An 18,112-nucleotide genomic window follows, 5' to 3' on the forward strand; every position below is an offset into this window, starting at 1 on the left:
TTCTTGGATGATGTTGTCGAACCAGGGCCTTCTGAATCTCATGAGTCTTATACACAAAAGCCTTTATTTGTTGAATCTCCTTTCGCATCTCCTTCAACTCTTCAAGAACACCTGAAAACTTCTGAGAGTTTGAAGGAACGGCTCTTGCCTTCCTCACATTCCTTCGTTTTCTTTTCAATGTAGGATATAATGGAGATTTTTCTTTTTCCTGCATGATTGATGGCTTAACAATCACATTTACATCTTTTCCATCAGAAGACATGATGCTTGGAGTATCCATAACGTATGGATTTGTGAGAGGAAATCATAAATTGAAATCAACAAGTAGTCTTGAGATAAAAAGAAGTCACAGCGAAGGAAAACAGGAATGTAGGGTTTCAAAACCTTTAAACAGTTTCGCACACGTCCAACTCATAACCCTATAAAGAGTGGAGTCGTCGATAATAAACCTCCTTTGATAGACAAGAAGAACAAAAGCTAAGAAAACAAGAAAGAAAACTTTTCCTAAAGCCTGAGAGGTACAAAATCGTTGTCTCTTTTGATCAGGCACATTAGACAAGATTTCCAAATCAACACAATCAAGTTGTGTTGCGGTGAACAACAATTTGTCCACCATTTTCCTCTTGAAAGGAATCCTCAGACTTCTGTCTATCAAAACGACTTGACCATACTTTATTCTCTAATGGTCTTGGTTTATCCTTGGAAACTAACTTCTTAGATGAAGATAAGATCCTACATACCTCAAAGGTCTTCTGAGCAATTTAAGCTTCCTTGCTAAATAATTTGCTCTTCGTTGAAGTTTGTTGACGTGCCTCAATTGGTATTTGTACTTGTAACACCTTGAAAGTTCATGACCCTTTAGAGAACAATACGAACACGTCAAACTAGGATATAAATCAGGCTTCTGAGATGTGCATGCAGTTAGACACATGGTGGAACCTGAAACATTACAAACAGAGTTTCCAAGAAATGGGTCAATTTTTTCTTCCAGATTAGTTGGATTATCTTCTGAAAGAATATTGAGATTGATGTATGTATTGCTACAATTATCAAAATCAATATTTTCACCAAGAAGTGCAACACTTGATTTCTCGTCTTCGTTAGAATCATAGCTGTCAGACATTTCATCAAGACCTTTGTTCCCAGTGTATTTTCTACGATTTGGACACTCGTTTGCGAAATGACCAAATCCTTTACACTTAAAGCACTGAGGCATATCCTCATCATCAGTCTCATATGTTTCCTTGTTTTTAGGAGGAATACGATTATGAGGTTTAACTGATGCTTTAGGTTTATCTCTGGAGAACCGTTCACTTCTCTTCAACAGAAGATCTCTAAACTGTCTTGTGATCATCGAGACTGACTTGTCAAGATCTTCATCTGATGAATCTGTCTCAAAATGATCATATTCAGAGATATACACTTTTTTACTCTTATCAAGTAATTTAGTGTCCTTTTGTTCTTTGAACGCAACATCCTTAGTTTTGGATGAATGTTCGTGATCAAAGATCTTAAGCTTCCCAACCAGCATATTTCTGGAAAGATTATCAAGGTTATTTCCCTCAACGATGGCATGCTTCTTAGAATCGTATCTAGATGGCAGCGATCTGAGAATTTTCATCACAATGTCCTTTTCAGGAATAGTCTTACCCAATGCAAAAGATGCATTAACAATTTCAGACACTTTGTGATTAAACTCATCAAATGTTTCTTCATCTGCCATACAAAGGTTTTCCCAATCGGAATTAAGGTTTTGAAGCCTAGCTTCCTTTTCACTGGAGTTACCTTCGAATACGGTTCCCAAGATATCCCAAGCTTCTTGAGACTTAGTGCAATTAGTCACATGGTGCTGAATATTTGGATAATGGCATGTATGATCGCATTTAAACCGTCGGAGTTTTGCTTTGCAGCAAGTATCTCAGCAGGGATGTATTCACCAATAGGTTTGGGAACGTTTACATCTCCAACTATCATAACGGGAGGATCATAGCCATTAACAACATATACCCATGATTGAAAATTACGCGCTTGAAGAAAAGCTCGCATAGCAATTTTCCACCATAAGTAATTTGAGCCATCGAAGACTGGTGGTACGTTAATTGAGATAACACCTCTGTCCATAGAGTCATATCGCTATAAACACAGACTTGTAAGGTCTTGAACGTGTTTGCCTGCTCTGATACCAATTGAAAAAGTGGGGGTACAACAACCACACCCAATATTTCACTTAGCAATATGTATGGACAAACTCCAATATACTTTCTAGAGAATCAACTAGACAGTCAGACTCAATCTAGATAAAAAGTATATCAAAGAGTTTATATCTCAATCTCTCGATTTGATCTTTACTCAAGCAAATAGAAATCTGCGAGTCTTTATCAAAGAGAGATAACTTGGATGGTACCAAAGACCAATATCCAAGTGTCAATCAATGTAAATCAATAACCAAAAAGGTCGGATATTCTAATTGATTGAACAACGCACAACTGTGATATTTCAATTATATAAACACATATAATGCGGAAAAGAAATAACACAGACACCATAATTTTGTTAACGAGGAAACCGCAAATACAGAAAAACCCCGGGACCTAGTCCAGATTGAACATACACTGTATTAAGCCGCTACAGACACAAGCCTACTCCAAACTAACTTCGGTCTGGACTATATTTGAACCACAATCAATCTCACACTGATCCAAGGTACAGTTATGCTCCTACGCCTCTGATCCCAGCAGGATACTGCACACTTGATTCCCTTAGCTGATCTCACCCACAACTAAGAGTTGATACGACCCAAAGTCGAAGACTTTAATAAACAAATCTGTATCACTGATAAAAGTCTACGATAATAGATAAATTCGTCTCCCACGAATACACCTACGAGTTTTGTTTCGTCTTTTGATAAATCAAGGTGAACAGGAACCAATCAATAATACCATAATTATATTCCCGAAGAACAGCTTAGTATTATCAATCACCTCACAATAATCTTAATCGACGCAGCGAAAAAAGATATTGTGGAATCACAAACGATGAGACGAAGTTTGTTTGTGATTACTTTTCTATCTTGCCTATCGGAGATATAAAATCTCAAGCCAATTATTTCAATTGTACTCATACGATAGAAGATGCAAGATCAAATCACATAACTACAAGAAAAGTAGTATCGGTTTGGCTTCACAATCCCAATGAAGTCTTTAAGTCGTTAACCTGGTTTAGAAGAAGAAACCAAAGGTTAAAGGAGAATAGACTCTAGCTTAGCACAACTAGTATCACACAGAATGTGTGGGGAATAGGTTTCCCAATTGCTAGAGTTCTCCCTTATATAATTTTCAAATCAGGGATTGCAATCAATGTTAGCTTGGTAACAAAGCATTCAATATTCACCGTTAGATGAAAAACTTATTAGATTCAAGCTAATATTTATCAACCGTTAGATCGAAAACTTAGCTTGTCACACACAAATGAAATGTCCAATTTTGGGTTTATGAACCGTACCCAAACATTAACATTTGTTAGTTCAACAAGTCAATCAAAAGGTTAGACATATGATTACTCTCATATCAACCTTATTCTTCTTCACCATAACTAGTTCAAATGACTCAAATGAACTAGTTAGAGAGTTGTTCAAATGCTTAGATCTTATGTAACTACACAAGACACAATCGAAGCAAAATCGGTTTGATTCACTAGAATTGGTTCATGAACTTTATATCCACGGTTTGCAAAATCATTCCTTAGTGTATTTAAACATTAGTTCAAGAACAACCGACTTTAGATATAACCTGCTCAAGTTCGCGAACTGGGTTCGCGGACTTAAGCTCATGGAAGGAGTAAACGAACTCCAGCAGAAAATCTCGGGCCGAGAAGTTCCGCAAGTTCGCGGACTTGGCTTACGCCACTTCCATTTCTCTTGATCAACAAAGTTCGTAAACTTTGGTTCAAGGAATAAGGACTTATACATATATGTGTTTCCACAACAATGCTTATATCCTACCAATGGTTATGTAATCTAAAATCTCATTTCAATCATTGAAACATTCTTAGAGGACGGATATAGCCGTTATTCACAGACCATTTTTCGTCAGAGCAATTTTCAAAGTGATTGAAACATAACATGACTTTCGTCACTAGGTAAAGATGAATTCGGCTAAAGCGAAAGCTTACCAACACATATTTCGAGAAATAGATAGGCGAGATAAACTCGGCTCGAAATAGCAAATGTGTATAATGAAAGTCTATATATCAAAACGACTTTTGTCTCAAGAGTATGAGATAGAGGAAATATACTTTTGAGTGACAGATAAGTTCAAGTCTCCACATACCTTTTAGTCGATGAAGATCCACCAGTTCCTTGAGTAGTCCTTCGTCTTGTATGATGATTGCCATGGAGTCTTGAGCTCAACTACACTTTCTATCCTAGTCCGAGACCTTTAGCTATGTAGGCTAGAAATCAAGACTTATAGTTTTGATCACTAACATTGACAAACATGCTTGAGATAGCAACGCATGCGAGTTCGACCGAGCAATGCTCTAACACTCTCTTCTTATTGAGTTCCAATTGCACCACATCTGTCGTTCGATGTGCATCATCTTGATATGTCTTCTTATTTTTTGAATGAATGAGTTATGCCACTTCCATTCAAGAGCTTCAAAATCAAATTTCAACAAAGACCAGTGCCTTCCTACTATCATTTTCTATGTAGAGTGATTCACTAGGATTACTAGAACTTTTATATTCTCAGGCATGTCCCTTACGAAATCAACCACAAGTTGTTGTACCACTTCGGTAATATATGCTTCACATAGTACTACAATCAATAATTTGTTGGAAAATAAAATGAATTAGGCACACCTAAATCAGACCAGATATGCGTGAGATATCACACTAGTGTACAAGCATATATACTCCTGCAGAAAACTAACAAATCAAATATTTTAGGCCTAAATACAAACCGTATATCCATGACGTTGATATAAGTGTACAACTATATACACACCTAAATAAATCTAACAATCAACCAACCATGCCAACACCCCATGTATCAATCATCCAACATACTTGTGTACATCTACACCTAAAGAAATCTAACAAATCCAACTTCTACAAACACATAGAACATGCCATGTCAATTAGGTGTACAAATATGTACACAACATTAAAGTATCTAAGTAAACTGAATTATATATGAAATTTTTATTTGTTTTGAGAAACTTACACATGTAGTAGGACCCATTATTTCACAGCTCATGTACTTTTTATCTTTTGGATGATGAATGTTATCTCTGACAATTGCTCTTCTACGTTGATAGGGGTAGAATCGCAGTACCTCTTGATCCAAATCTTTGTTGAACATCAGTTCACGTAGTACTCGTCCCACAATCAGAATATTTTCCCTCACTCATCAGTTCATAAAGGAAATGTTAACATGGTGTACATAGTGGTGCACATAAGTTTTCTTATAAGATTCAATCATGTGGAGAATGCGAGGTGGTATTTTGTGAACTTACCTCAGGCTTGCATAGTCAAAGAACTTTTGTATCCTTTTATTGTCCTCTCCTGGTTTCATGCTGTGGTATAGTGGAGATTGAGGAACATCTGGAAATGGATCAGGTGGATGATAGTCATCTGCCTTTCTCTTTAGTGGTGCAGGATAGCCTGCCTCTTGTACATTTCCCTTGCCTTTTTGATCGTCTTTTATCCTAACTGGTCTGGTTTTACCCTCGGCGGTGAACTTAGGATCTATATTTTTCCTTGCAACTCTCTTTTTTAATGTCTTGGACAACTTTCCAGCCGCTTTTGTCTTCAACATCTCTGTTTCCCTAATTTTCCTTGTTCTTGTCTTTGCTCGTGTCTTCTGCTCTTCGACTTCTTGACTGCTAAAAAATTCACTTTCATGTTATTGGATGAACTGGATTGCTTCTTGAAAAAACGGGGGTCTAACAACACCACCCAACATTTCGCTTAGTAATATGTATGGACTAACTCCGAAATACTTTGCTAGAGAATCAACTAGACAGTCAGACTCAATCTAGATAAAAGTATCTCAAGGAGTTAATATCTCTCTCTTGATTTGATTTTTTCTCAAGATAAAATCAATAGCGAGTCTTTATCAAATACAAGGAATAACTTGGACGGTACCAAATACCAATGTCCAAGGATCAATCAATATCAATCAACAACCAAAGGTTGGATTTCCAATTGATGATCACGAATGCACAAACTGTATTATTTCAATTATATAAAATATAATGCGAAAAAGAAATAACACAGACACCAGAAATTTTGTTAACGAGGAAACCGCAAATGCAGAAAAACCCCGAGACCTAGTCCAGATTGAATACACACTGTATATTAAGCCGCTAAAGACACTAGCCTACTCCAAGCTAACTTCGGACTGGACTATAGTTGAACCCCAATCAGTCTCCCACCGATCCAAGGTACAGTTGTACTCCTACGCCTCTGATCCCAGCAGGATACTACGCACTTGATTCCCTTATATAATCTCACCCACAACCAAGAGTTGCTGCAACCCAAAATCGCAGACTTGATAATAAACAAATCTGTCTCACACAGAAAAGTCTATCAAAGGATAAATATGTCTCCCACAGATAAACCCTAGGTTTTGTTCCGTCTTAAGATATGAAATCAAGGTGAACAGGAACCAATTGATAATCCGGTCTTATATTCCCGAAGAACAACCTAGATTAATCAATCACCTATCTACAATCCTTCCTGACTACACAGGCGGTTTGTCGAGGAATCACAAACGGTGAGAGGAAGATATCTGTGAATTCTTTATCTTGCCTATCGGAGAACTCTCACGATCTCAAGCCAATCAAAGATTGTACTCGTACGATAGAATATGCAAGATCAGATCACACAACTACGATAAAAGTAGTATCAGTCTGGCTTCACAATCCCAATGAAGTATTTAAGTCGTTAACCTGGTTTTAGAGAAGAAAACCAAAGGTTAAAGGAGAATCGACTCTAGCGAGCGCACTAGTATCACACAGAAGTGTGGGGATTAGTTTTGCACAATGCTAGATGTCTCCTTTATATAGTTTTCAAATCAGGATTTTGCCTTAGTTACAAAGCAATCCATATTCACCGTTAGATGAAAACCTGATTTTGATTCAAGCTAATATTTCTCAACCGTTAGATCGAAAACTTAGCTTATCACACACACTTGGGTAGACGTTTACTGGGTTTGTGACAACCATGCCCAAACGTGTACGTGTATGTTGGTTAAACATAGTAACCCAAAAGGTTAACCATATGAGCATTTCATATTAACCTTGTTCTTCTTCACCATAACTAGTTCAATTGATTCAAATGAACTAGTTAAAGAGTTGTTCAATTTCTCTGAGATCTTATGTAACTACACAAGACACAATTGAAACAAAGATGATTCGATTCGATTGAATCGGCTCATGAACCTTATAGCCACGGTTTGCATAAAGCATTCCTTAATAATTTAAGTTTCATGTTCAGAGCACATCTTTAGGTCATAACCTCTTAAGCTCACAAACAAGTTCGCGGACTTAAGACAACCGGTGGAGTTTTCCAAACTCAGCAGAAAATCTCGGCAAAGAGACTTTCGCCAGTTCGCTGACTAGGTTCGCGGACTGAGTTCGCGGACTTACACGCAAACGAGTTTTTGGAAAATCCAGCAGAAATTCTCGATCGAACTTCCGTCAGTTCGCGGAATGAGTCTGCGAGCTGGGTTCGCGGACTTGGCAAGCCAATTCCACAATCCTTCCGATTTATCTTGATCAACAAAGTTCGAAAACTTCGGTTCAAGGAATACATGGTTATGTAATCTAAACTCTCATTTCAATCATTGAGACATTCTCAGAGGACGCTATGTAGCCGTTATTCACAGACCGATTCACGTCAGAGCAATTCTCAAAGTGATTGAAACTTTTCATGACTTTCGTCACTAGGTGAAGATAAACTTGATCAAAGCGAAACGCTTTACCAACACATGATTTCGAGATATAGATAGGAGAGATATACTCGGCTCGAAATATCAAATGTGTATGATCTAGTCTATATAGCACATGACTTTTGTCTCATAAGAAGTAGGAGATAGAAGAGATAGACTTTTGAGTGATAGATAAGTTCAAGTCTCCACATACCTTTTTGTTGATGAAGTTCCACGGTTCCTTGAGTAGATCTTCGTCGTTGTATGATGAATCGTCGTGAAGTCCTTGAGCTCAACTACACTTTTCTATCCTAGTCCGAGACTTAGCTATTTAGGCTAGAAATCAAAACTTATAGTTTTGATCACTAACATTGACAAACATGCTTGAGATACCAATGCATGCGAGGTCGACCGAGCTATGCTGTAACACTTATGCATGATCATTCCTCGTACATATTAACTGGATAATGATATCTGTAACGACTGTTCTTTTGGATATTCTTGGCTAAATAATGAAAAGGTTGGACAATTTTCACGGAACATGGTTGTCATCTTTTCCTTGACTTCAGTTGGTGCCATCTGAAACAACATTTTTCAAGCTCACAAACACAGATTCTGATAGATTCTCTAGAAGGTCATCCATTGTTGTATAAGGCTCCTTCTCTGGCTCTTCTCCCTGTATAAGTGAAAGGACATCTTCTTCAACCGGCAACATGCCTTCAGGGTTCAACTTAGATATGGCTTGAAGTGAGATAAACGCCGCATAAGCAAATGTTTCTTCAGCGGTTTCAGTTGTGTTCATCACATGCTGGTTATCAAGGTGCATCTGGTCTTGTTGATCTTCAAGAATTTCGTTTGTCTTTGATAGAGGAGTGCTGAAAAAATGCAATTTTGTTAGGGCGTACAAAGTTATACACTAGTATACATCTTTGTACACACACAGAGAAGAAATCACAAAGGTGTACGTCTTGGTACATATACAGAGAATGAAAATAAATGCGAGCTAGGATCATTTTCTTCATACCTCGGTTTGTTAGCAGTTTCAGACTCAACTCCTCGGCTTGTTCCATCCTTCCCGTCCTCTTCTTCATTTTTCTTTGACAGAGGAGTGCTGAAAAATACAATTTTATTTGAGATATTTTAACTGCTTACAAATTTGTGCACAAGAATATGAAGTATGTATGATTTTTAGAACTGGTGTACAAGTATGAACACATATAGAAAATGAAAATAAATGTAAGCTGAGATCACCATACCTCGGATTGTTAGCAGTTTCGTACTCAACTCCTTTGTCATATTCGTTTCCATCCTTCCATCCTTTTCTTCATTGGTCTTTGATGAAGAAGTGCTAAAAGATGCAAGTTTTGAGAAAAAAGTATGAGTTTTATCACACCGGTGTACAACTATGTACACATAAAGAATAAAAAAAAGAAATGTCTACCACATTTACTAAAAGTGATGTTATACCTTGGCTTTTCAGGAGTTTCAGACGAAACTCCATTCTTGTCAGATTCACTTCCATCCTCCTCATCACCACCTTTGCCACCCTCCTCGTCATCATCATCAACATCATCACCTTTTCCACCCTCCTCGTCATCATCATCATCCTCTTCATCCCCATTCTTGTCAGATTCACTTCCATCCTCATGTTTTAATGCTTTTGTAAATGAAACGATTTCTTGCAAAGTGCTAATACATAAATCAACAATCACCTTATCATCTGGCAAACTCTTCAGATCAGATGCATGAATTTTTAGGATTCTTTCTTCAATGAAAGTAACAAGCCTTTCATGTTTAACCTACAAGTCAGAAAGATATTCATGTACTTCATCTCTTTGCATTAGTGCTATGCGCAGATTTTCTTTCAGTGCATCTGTGCTAGTTTCTTACCTATTCTTTTGGTACTCATCCAAAACCTGTTGTTCATCATCACCGAAAGCCTTTACCCATTCTGGTTGCATCTGAAAACATACCAAAGTATCAATATGGATCACAGGTGTATATTTTTGTACACATGAAAAAATTCAAAATTTATCACCATTTGTACATATATTAATGTACACATGTAGCAAGAAATCACTACCGTAAGAAAGTTATCGAATTAACTTTTTCGTTGCATCATTTAGGTCTCTCTCGATTGTATTACCGATGTCGCTGATGATCCATCTTAGTAGCCTTGGGAAACCTTGCTCACTGCTTGGCGTCATGCTTTTGTTGTGTTCAACAAACAAATATTGCATCAACAAATAGGTAAAAAGTTAGAAATTTTGTAGGACCCAACAAAGACAATAAACCAAAGCATTTAACATGGTACAACTTAACACAGGTGTAAAAAATGTACACATGTAAACTTACCAACAGGTATATCATACAACCGTTAACTTTAAGTGGTGACTGGATATATTTTCTTATGCTATCCATCAGATATTTATGTATATGAACCGACCAGTTGATTTTTTTCATTCTATCCAATGTTTCAAAGTAGTGAGAAAAATTTCTCTTGGTAAGCATGCTTCCGTTTGCTTGGGTGATGCATAGGTACATCCCAAACAACACTACCAAGTCCTCATCATTTCGTTCAATCTCCCTTTGCAACTTTGGTTTTTCCGTCATTATACGCAAGATTTCCTTCTCCACATCTAGTTTCCCCAACTTAGTTGGTTCCTTAAGAGTTATTCGGTGTATCAGTTGACCATATGTCCTCTCAGCTTTAGATTTGGTAGCTTCTCCTTCTCCAGGTTCTGATGCCACCATATCTAATCCAAAAATTAAAAACAAATCTTCTGGCATACTCTTTACTTCCACTAGGTTTTTTTTCTTGACAGTATTGAAAACAAAAACATTCTCCTCTGAATTATCATGGCGGAAATGTCTCACAATCTTATAGATTGAGTCTGGATTCTTGTACCACACATCTATCTTTTCTGCCTTTTTCTCCTTTTTCTTTTTTGACTTTCCCCCCTCTTTCTTGTGAACAAAGATGTCTACAACAGGCTAAAAAGGGCTTTCCTTTTGCTTCTCTAATTGAAACTCAGTGAACCAGACTTTATCAGGATTCTCCTTTCTTAGTTCTCCATCCTCCTTAAAATTCTTGTTCACAAAATCATTGATTGGATGGAAACCTGATCTATAAGGTTTGTTTTTATCTACGAAATAGACAAATGGGAGTAAGAAAAGAGAAGCATAACACATAATACAAATATGCTTGTGTACAAATCTGTACACTCCTGCAGAAATATAACAAGAGCAACTATAATACCATGCTGGTGTACAAACCTGTACACTCTTATAGAAACATCTTTAAAACACACAGAACATGCCATGAATCACTGCAACATAATGCTTGTGTACGAATCTGTACACACCAATAATAAATCTGAAAAAAAAAAAACAACTCCAAAATACATATAACAGGCCATGAATCACTGCAACAACATGCTTGTGTACAAATCTGTACACACCAACAAAAAATCTCATAAAAGCTACTCCAAAACACACGCAACATGCCATGAATCACTGCAACAACATGCTTGTGTACAAGTATGTACACGCCAACAACAAATCTCATAAAAGCTACTCCAAAACACATATAACAGGCCATGAATCTCACTAAAAAAACAGAACAACATGCTTGTGTACAAGTATGTACACACCAACAACAGATCTCATAAAAACCACTCAGAAACACACAAAACATGCCATGAATTGTTACCTTTTGCTTTTTGAACAAATGTTGAACCTGTTGTTGTCTTTGAAGGCTTTGTTTTCTTTGAATTTTTTGATTTCTTCTTAGGTGGTGATAATTTTGAAGTTACAGCTGCTACAAATGATGTTGAATGTGTTGTACTCTTTGATGTTTTTGATCTCATCTTAGGTGTTGGTGATTCTGTACTTTCTTCTGCCTCAGTTGACGTCGAATCTTCCGTTTCTTCTACTGCTTTTCTCTTTGCAACAGGTTTTTTCGGAATCAGTCTGCACTCATCAACGGTTTTAGACTTTAGATGATGAAGATTTTTGTGTTGAATTTGGTTTTTGGTTAGGGTTAGGATTTAGATTTTAATATTTGTTTCTTCACAATCACAGATTTAGATTTTCAGATTTTTCTCTTCACAATTTTTCTTTTTCACTCAGGGATAACGTTAAGGAAAAGGAAAATGATTTTTCGTCATTTGTTTTTATGTTTTTGGAAGTGGTAACGTGGCGCCCCCACATTCATTATGTCAGTTACCGACGGTTTTTCATGTTGAGATTATTAGTCCCACATTTTCTGGGCAATCTAAGATCCTGCGGTTTATAATTCTAGCATGGTATCAGAGCAGGCTATTTGCGACGAGTCTTTGACCGCGCCTTTACTCCGCGTCACCCGATTTAGTTGTCCACGTGTTAGACCCAACGAGACTACATGTGAGGGGGCGTGTTGAGGTTATTAGTCCCACATTGTCTAGGCAGTCTAAGATCCTGCGATTTATAATTCTAACATTTCATTTGCCCCACCTGTGGATTATGAAAGACGTACGAAGGAGAGAAAAGTCTTTACACCTTTTCAAATTAATTCTGGACTAGTCTTTACATCGGGATGGACTAAACCGTTCTTTTAGAGGAGTTTTTGGACCTTTTTTTTTCCCCGAACTAAAATAACCAGTTGGGACTCAAAGAATATGGTCAGAAGGAAAACACTACAAAACTTTTAAAATCGTGATTTGGACTTTTGGAGGCACCTGAAAGATGGAAACCTTGATGTTTGAGCTGCATCAATATAAAGACAGCAAGTTGAACAATTCACCATAGAAAATAAAAACAGATACGACATAGAAACTAATGAGGATTAGCCGGACGTGGAGGGGACCAAAATAGCTAGTTTAAGTGAGGAAGCATCACGCCAAAATGTCTTTCTATAACAAATTACTACTCACTGTTCAATTTCAGTGGTTCAGTCACAGATGCAAGATTCTTAAGAGACACCAGATCACTGGGTAATTCTTCAGGTAAGTGACTAACACGCTGAATCAAGAAGAATCATTGCCATGTACAAATACTGTTAATGATCTCAATAGACAACGAACATATTTTGCACTGTAATACTACTATGTACAAATGAGAAATCGTCAGATTTCAACAGAGTCTCTCAACTTCCGACAGCTTCCTAAACCCTCTGCTATTAGCAATTTTAGACAATAAGAAAGCAAAAACTTATAGCAGTCAACCATGTTTAACCATAAAGCTTTATTCTGGTTTTGACAGCAGTTCGGCAGATGGGGCATACTTGAAGGTCTTGTCCACACTCGCAGCACGTCTGCAAAATTGAAAGCAACCAAGCCCTATATTAGGTAGATGACTTCACTGATGAATCAAAAAAAATAGAATGATGAGGAAGAGAGTGAAGCATTGAAGGTCGAAAGAAAACCTGATGTCCGCAGCCAAAAGCCATATCTTTTGGGTTGGTGAGGCAAATTGGACAGGCCTGCAGAGGATTAACCGAAAAAATTAGCCGCTAAAAGAGGTGGTGGAACCTTTTTATTTCCTTTGTAATACCATTGAATCATTACTTCAACTAAAAGTAAGTACAAACCAAATCATCTTCATACCTTATTATCAAAATCAGAAAAACTTGCAGGTGGAGCTGTGCCAACAGATGGTTTAGGTCCAGAATAGGGTGGTGAACTTTGCTTGAAACTGCTAGAAGGACTAGGACTGGGACTGGGTTTAGTACAAGAGGAATTTGCCGCTGCTGCACTATAAAGTGGTGGAGGAAGAGGAACCCTCTCTACTGATTTATTGTTTCTAGAACTGCTTGAACAAAAATTAAAGGACCGGGTGCCAGTTAGATTATGTTCCAACTCCCACAGCCAAAATACTCGCAATGAACTAAAGAAAACCACAGCCAAAATACTCGCAATGGCCTAAAGAAAAAAAATGCAGAAACACAAACAAAGGTAACGATCATGATTACCCCAATAAATTGAGATCTAATGTCGCTTTGTACTGAGAAGGGATTTCCATCAAGGCTGAAAGTGCAAACTCTGTCTCCTTTTTCTTCTCTGGCGAACTTTTTGACATAATTTCTGTGAAGTTCACAAACTGGACAGGAAAATACAAGCACAATTAAAACTTGCCGGTAAAGCGTAATTAAGAAGCACACAGATTAGTCCAAGCAAATACCTGGAAATTATCGAAAGCACGAGCAGGGATGTTATCATCAAATTCTTTCATCATCTCCCATGGCCCATCTCCAACTCCGACTAAAACAATTGACAATGGGTATTCGCTGCAAGGAATATGTTCTTAAGAACACGGCTTGACCAAGAATACATACTTCACAGAAAGTTGCAATATTTAAAAGAGCCAACCTTGCTTTAACAATTGCATCTACAGTCCTTTGCTCTTGTGAGCTTAGATGACCCCGTTCAGTATCAACACTCCTTGTAACCTACAATTACCCATGGAAAATAAAATAAGCCCAAGACTACTGTCAAAATTGAAATAGTACTGGGAACATTCATCTACACTGGCACATATAACCTGCCGCCACCCAGGGAAAATGAAATAAAATAACACTGACTTAAAGAAAAAGTACGACCTAGAAATCACTAGGAGAATCATCTAAACTGGATCAAGTTCTTTATTCACATTCAACATGTATACACGAAACACCCCCTACTGAATAAAACCCAAAACAGTTGCAAAATCGTCAAAAACAAATAAACTTGAAAAAAGTCTAAATTACCTGCCCATCAGCAATTATCAATAACACATGGTACTGGCCACCACTTTGCTGAACAATTGTAGTAGCCATCTCAATGATTGGTGCAAATGATGTGGGTCCTGCCAGTCGCAGATGTGGTGCTATCTCTCTATATCGTGTTAATGCTTCCTCAAATCCAGTACAGGGTCTTTCATATGGATAGAAGCTAAAAACATCTTGATCATGTGTTGATGCTATAAAATTAAATGGAAAAAAAAATAATATCAAAACTTAATAGCGAAAAAACAAAAACAATTAGCGACATAACCATAACAAGCCGCACATACCATCTCCAAAACCAAAGCAGGGAATGAGATTATCCTCATCGAAAGCCGATAAAGTTCTTCCTATAATAGATATTGCTTGTTCATAAGGGTTTTGGAAGTTTCCAATGTGATGTAAGCTCTTCCTATTGAATGACCTTGCACCTATAAATAATAGCCAAAAATATAGTTTAGTTTGTTGAACTACATGGAATAACAAAACTAAGTTCCAAACCCTAAATGAAGAACAAACCTGTCCATTCATTGCTCTTTGTGAAGTCGATACCAACAATAAGATTAGACGACTCAAGTCCAGCTTGAGAAAGAGCATCAGTAACCTAGTAAAGAACAAAAATAACAAAAATACAACCACGTCTGAATTAAACAACAAAACTCAAAAACCAAAAACCAACATAAACCCAGAATTTTACCTCTTCTAAAGAATTATAATTATCAACTATTCTTGAATACATCCTATCGAATCCTTTTTGCGGTCTACCAGCTTGAACACCCCCGTTTGTTTGCGGTGGTGGTGCTGCTGCATAACTTTGTGCAGGTGCATAGTTCTGTTGTGGTGGTGCATAACCCTGACCATTATATGTTGATTGTTGTGGATGCCATGATGAATCACTCGTCAAAGATGATCGTCTCGATACTGATTTCGAACTTTTACCTCCCATCTCAACAATCTATAAAGGAATTCCCTCTTTCAACTCTCAACCAAACTTATACAAATACAATCAAGATCTTCAACTTTTCTTCACAAGAGAGACTTAAACAGCACCTAGTACAAACAAAATAAGAAATCAAGAAACTTCAGAATAACACAAGTTTATATACTGATGAAAGAACCTAGTAACAGATTTCGAAGCACTCTTCTCACAAAAACCAATGATCATTTAATGGGAAGAGACTTGGAGTTTTACATAAATAACCCTAATTCGATAAATCCAAATATTAACAAAACCCTTAAAATCCGTGATTTTCTTGAATTTGAATTCTAAGAAAACACAAATTCCTCAACTTCACTTTACCTAAAATACCTAAAACATCATACTAGTTACTAAACTTTAATAACTTGTTCTATGTTCTAAGCAATAGATGAAAAACACTGAATCTAACTATCATCATACATTCTTCCAGATCGAAGAGTTTTAACCTAATTGAACATTAATTACATATTCTTAATTGAAGACATTGACTAGACTGAATAAAAATTAAATAAAGTAATGAGATTCCACATTCTGCAATCATGGCAACAGGGTAAGAGCGCGCGCGAGAGAGAGAGAGAGAAAGTAAGAACCTTTATGATTAATGGAAGATTTTGAAGATGCTCCCCTCTTTGAAGATTCCTTTGAGTGATTTGGGACAAAAGTGATGAAGAAGATAGGATAAGTTTAAGAAGGGTGTTCCATTTTTTGGATTCTGACGAGGGAAGTGTATTTTGTGTTGCAAGTAATAAGTGAAAAGAGTAGGAAGTTTCGTGCGTAGAAAAAGTTGGGTACTTTTTTTATGGAAAGTTGGTCATCTTTAAAGAGACAAGTGGATACTCACAATTATACTATTGACAAGAATGCTCTATCAGTTTCTTTTTTAGTGAGGGCGATTTGGAGAGGTGGTTGTAGTTGTAATTGTAATGGTGGAGGCCGGAGGGGTATCATGGCTTGTGACAGGGACTAGGGAGAGTTTTTGGTTTTAGTTTTGTTGAAGCTGTTAGCTGTCAATTGTGACTTGCGTTCTGTTTTTGCTTTTTAATAAAATGACTTGTACAATTCTGCTTCTTAAATTCGGGTCTGTTAGACATGAGTTGTTAGCTACCAACTTACAAATAGCACCACCATCAAACCAATTATAATGAAGGAAAATCTAAAATTTTGTATGGGGATAAGTAGGGAGGATACATAGGTAATTTGGTTAACATATTTAATTGTGAGTCATCACTTAACTCTCTTTTTAACGAAAATGTGACCATTTTGTTAAAAGTTGGTAACAGTAGGACGGTTTTGTGAATCGGGTCCTAATAGTGTGACCATTTTGCAATATTTCCAAAATTTAAAGGTAGATGGTAGGATTTTGTAGATAGTGGATTTTCGACAAGCGCTAAAATCGTAAACCCATAACTGTATATGCTCCTGATTCAGCAATCAGACGAGTATTGAGGCTCATGTCTCTTATCGAAAGCGTGAAAGCTCACGCCACGAGAATCTCTGACTGAGAATATTGTCTCTCAGAGTATATGTAGAGGTGTAGTCTCTCAACTGAGGCAACGGCATATCTCATGAATACTGAGCAATTTCAGTGATCACTTTTATATAGAATTGCAAGATTAGACGGCTCCTAGACAACTTGCCTGCTAGTATAGAGCAATAACGTCTTCAGAATGTAACAATGTTTTTCCTGACTATATAAAAGATATATGACGCTTCAACAAGCTCATATCACTCAATTCTTGAATAATTAATGCTCCTAGACGATCGTACTAGTATAGAGTCATCAATTAATTATTCTTAAATCATTAGATTCTTTAACTGAATCCCTGGAAAATATTCAATGTTTTCATAATATTTCGTTACTTCAATTTATGGTTCTTCTTAGCAGAACTCCATGGGTTAGTAATAAATATTCAACACACGGGCATCTGAGCACTATCGAATAAGCCCCGACCAAAATGGTGCAATTGTATTCAACAATAATGAGCACCTGAACACACGAATGAGTATTTCAAAATACGACGAGATGATGAACCTATGCAAAATATGAAAGAAAATAATAAATAATAAAATATTAACCAAGGCGCTGGGGACTGGGCCCACCGGCCGGTCGTGCCGTGACCAGTCCCACGCCAGTTTTATATTTTATCATATTTTTGTTATTCTCCTTGATCTTATGAAAATCCTTTCATTTGAACAAATATCCTTCGTTTTAAGGAAATTCCTCAGTTTCATGGTGCTTCCTTCGCATCAAGGAAATAATATAAAATTGGGAAAAATATCATGGGACCGTGTTTACTAGCCAACCGGCTATGCCTTGATTCTAGCCGGTCCCACACCTGATGATTCCTCATTATTTTATTATTATTTTCCTAATCTCATGAAAACTCCTTAATTTCATGGTATTTCCTTCAAACCATGAAAAATAAAAAAAATTAGGGAAACTCGTGGGACCGGGCCCCAGCC

At 37.0% G+C, this 18,112-nt stretch overlaps 1 protein-coding gene across 1 annotated transcript; it reads right to left on the bottom strand.

The window, feature by feature from the left end:
• Positions 1-12,795: 12,795 nt before the first annotated feature.
• Positions 12,796-16,496, bottom strand: LOC113299450 (E3 ubiquitin-protein ligase RGLG2-like). The gene is made up of 11 exons (XM_026548467.1): positions 16,240-16,496; positions 15,368-15,720; positions 15,190-15,274; positions 14,961-15,101; positions 14,656-14,867; positions 14,279-14,358; positions 14,091-14,196; positions 13,882-14,009; positions 13,517-13,718; positions 13,336-13,392; positions 12,796-13,224 (listed from the first exon to the last, which is right to left on the bottom strand). The coding sequence occupies exons 2-11, from the start codon at positions 15,614-15,616 to the stop codon at positions 13,141-13,143; spliced, it is 1,344 nt and encodes a 447-aa protein (XP_026404252.1). The 5' UTR covers positions 15,617-15,720; positions 16,240-16,496; the 3' UTR covers positions 12,796-13,140.
• Between the last annotated feature and the right edge of the window lie 1,616 nt (positions 16,497-18,112).

This window comes from Papaver somniferum, chromosome 7 (genome assembly GCF_003573695.1).
Source record: "Papaver somniferum cultivar HN1 chromosome 7, ASM357369v1, whole genome shotgun sequence".
In the NCBI taxonomy this organism is placed as follows: domain Eukaryota; kingdom Viridiplantae; phylum Streptophyta; class Magnoliopsida; order Ranunculales; family Papaveraceae; genus Papaver; species Papaver somniferum.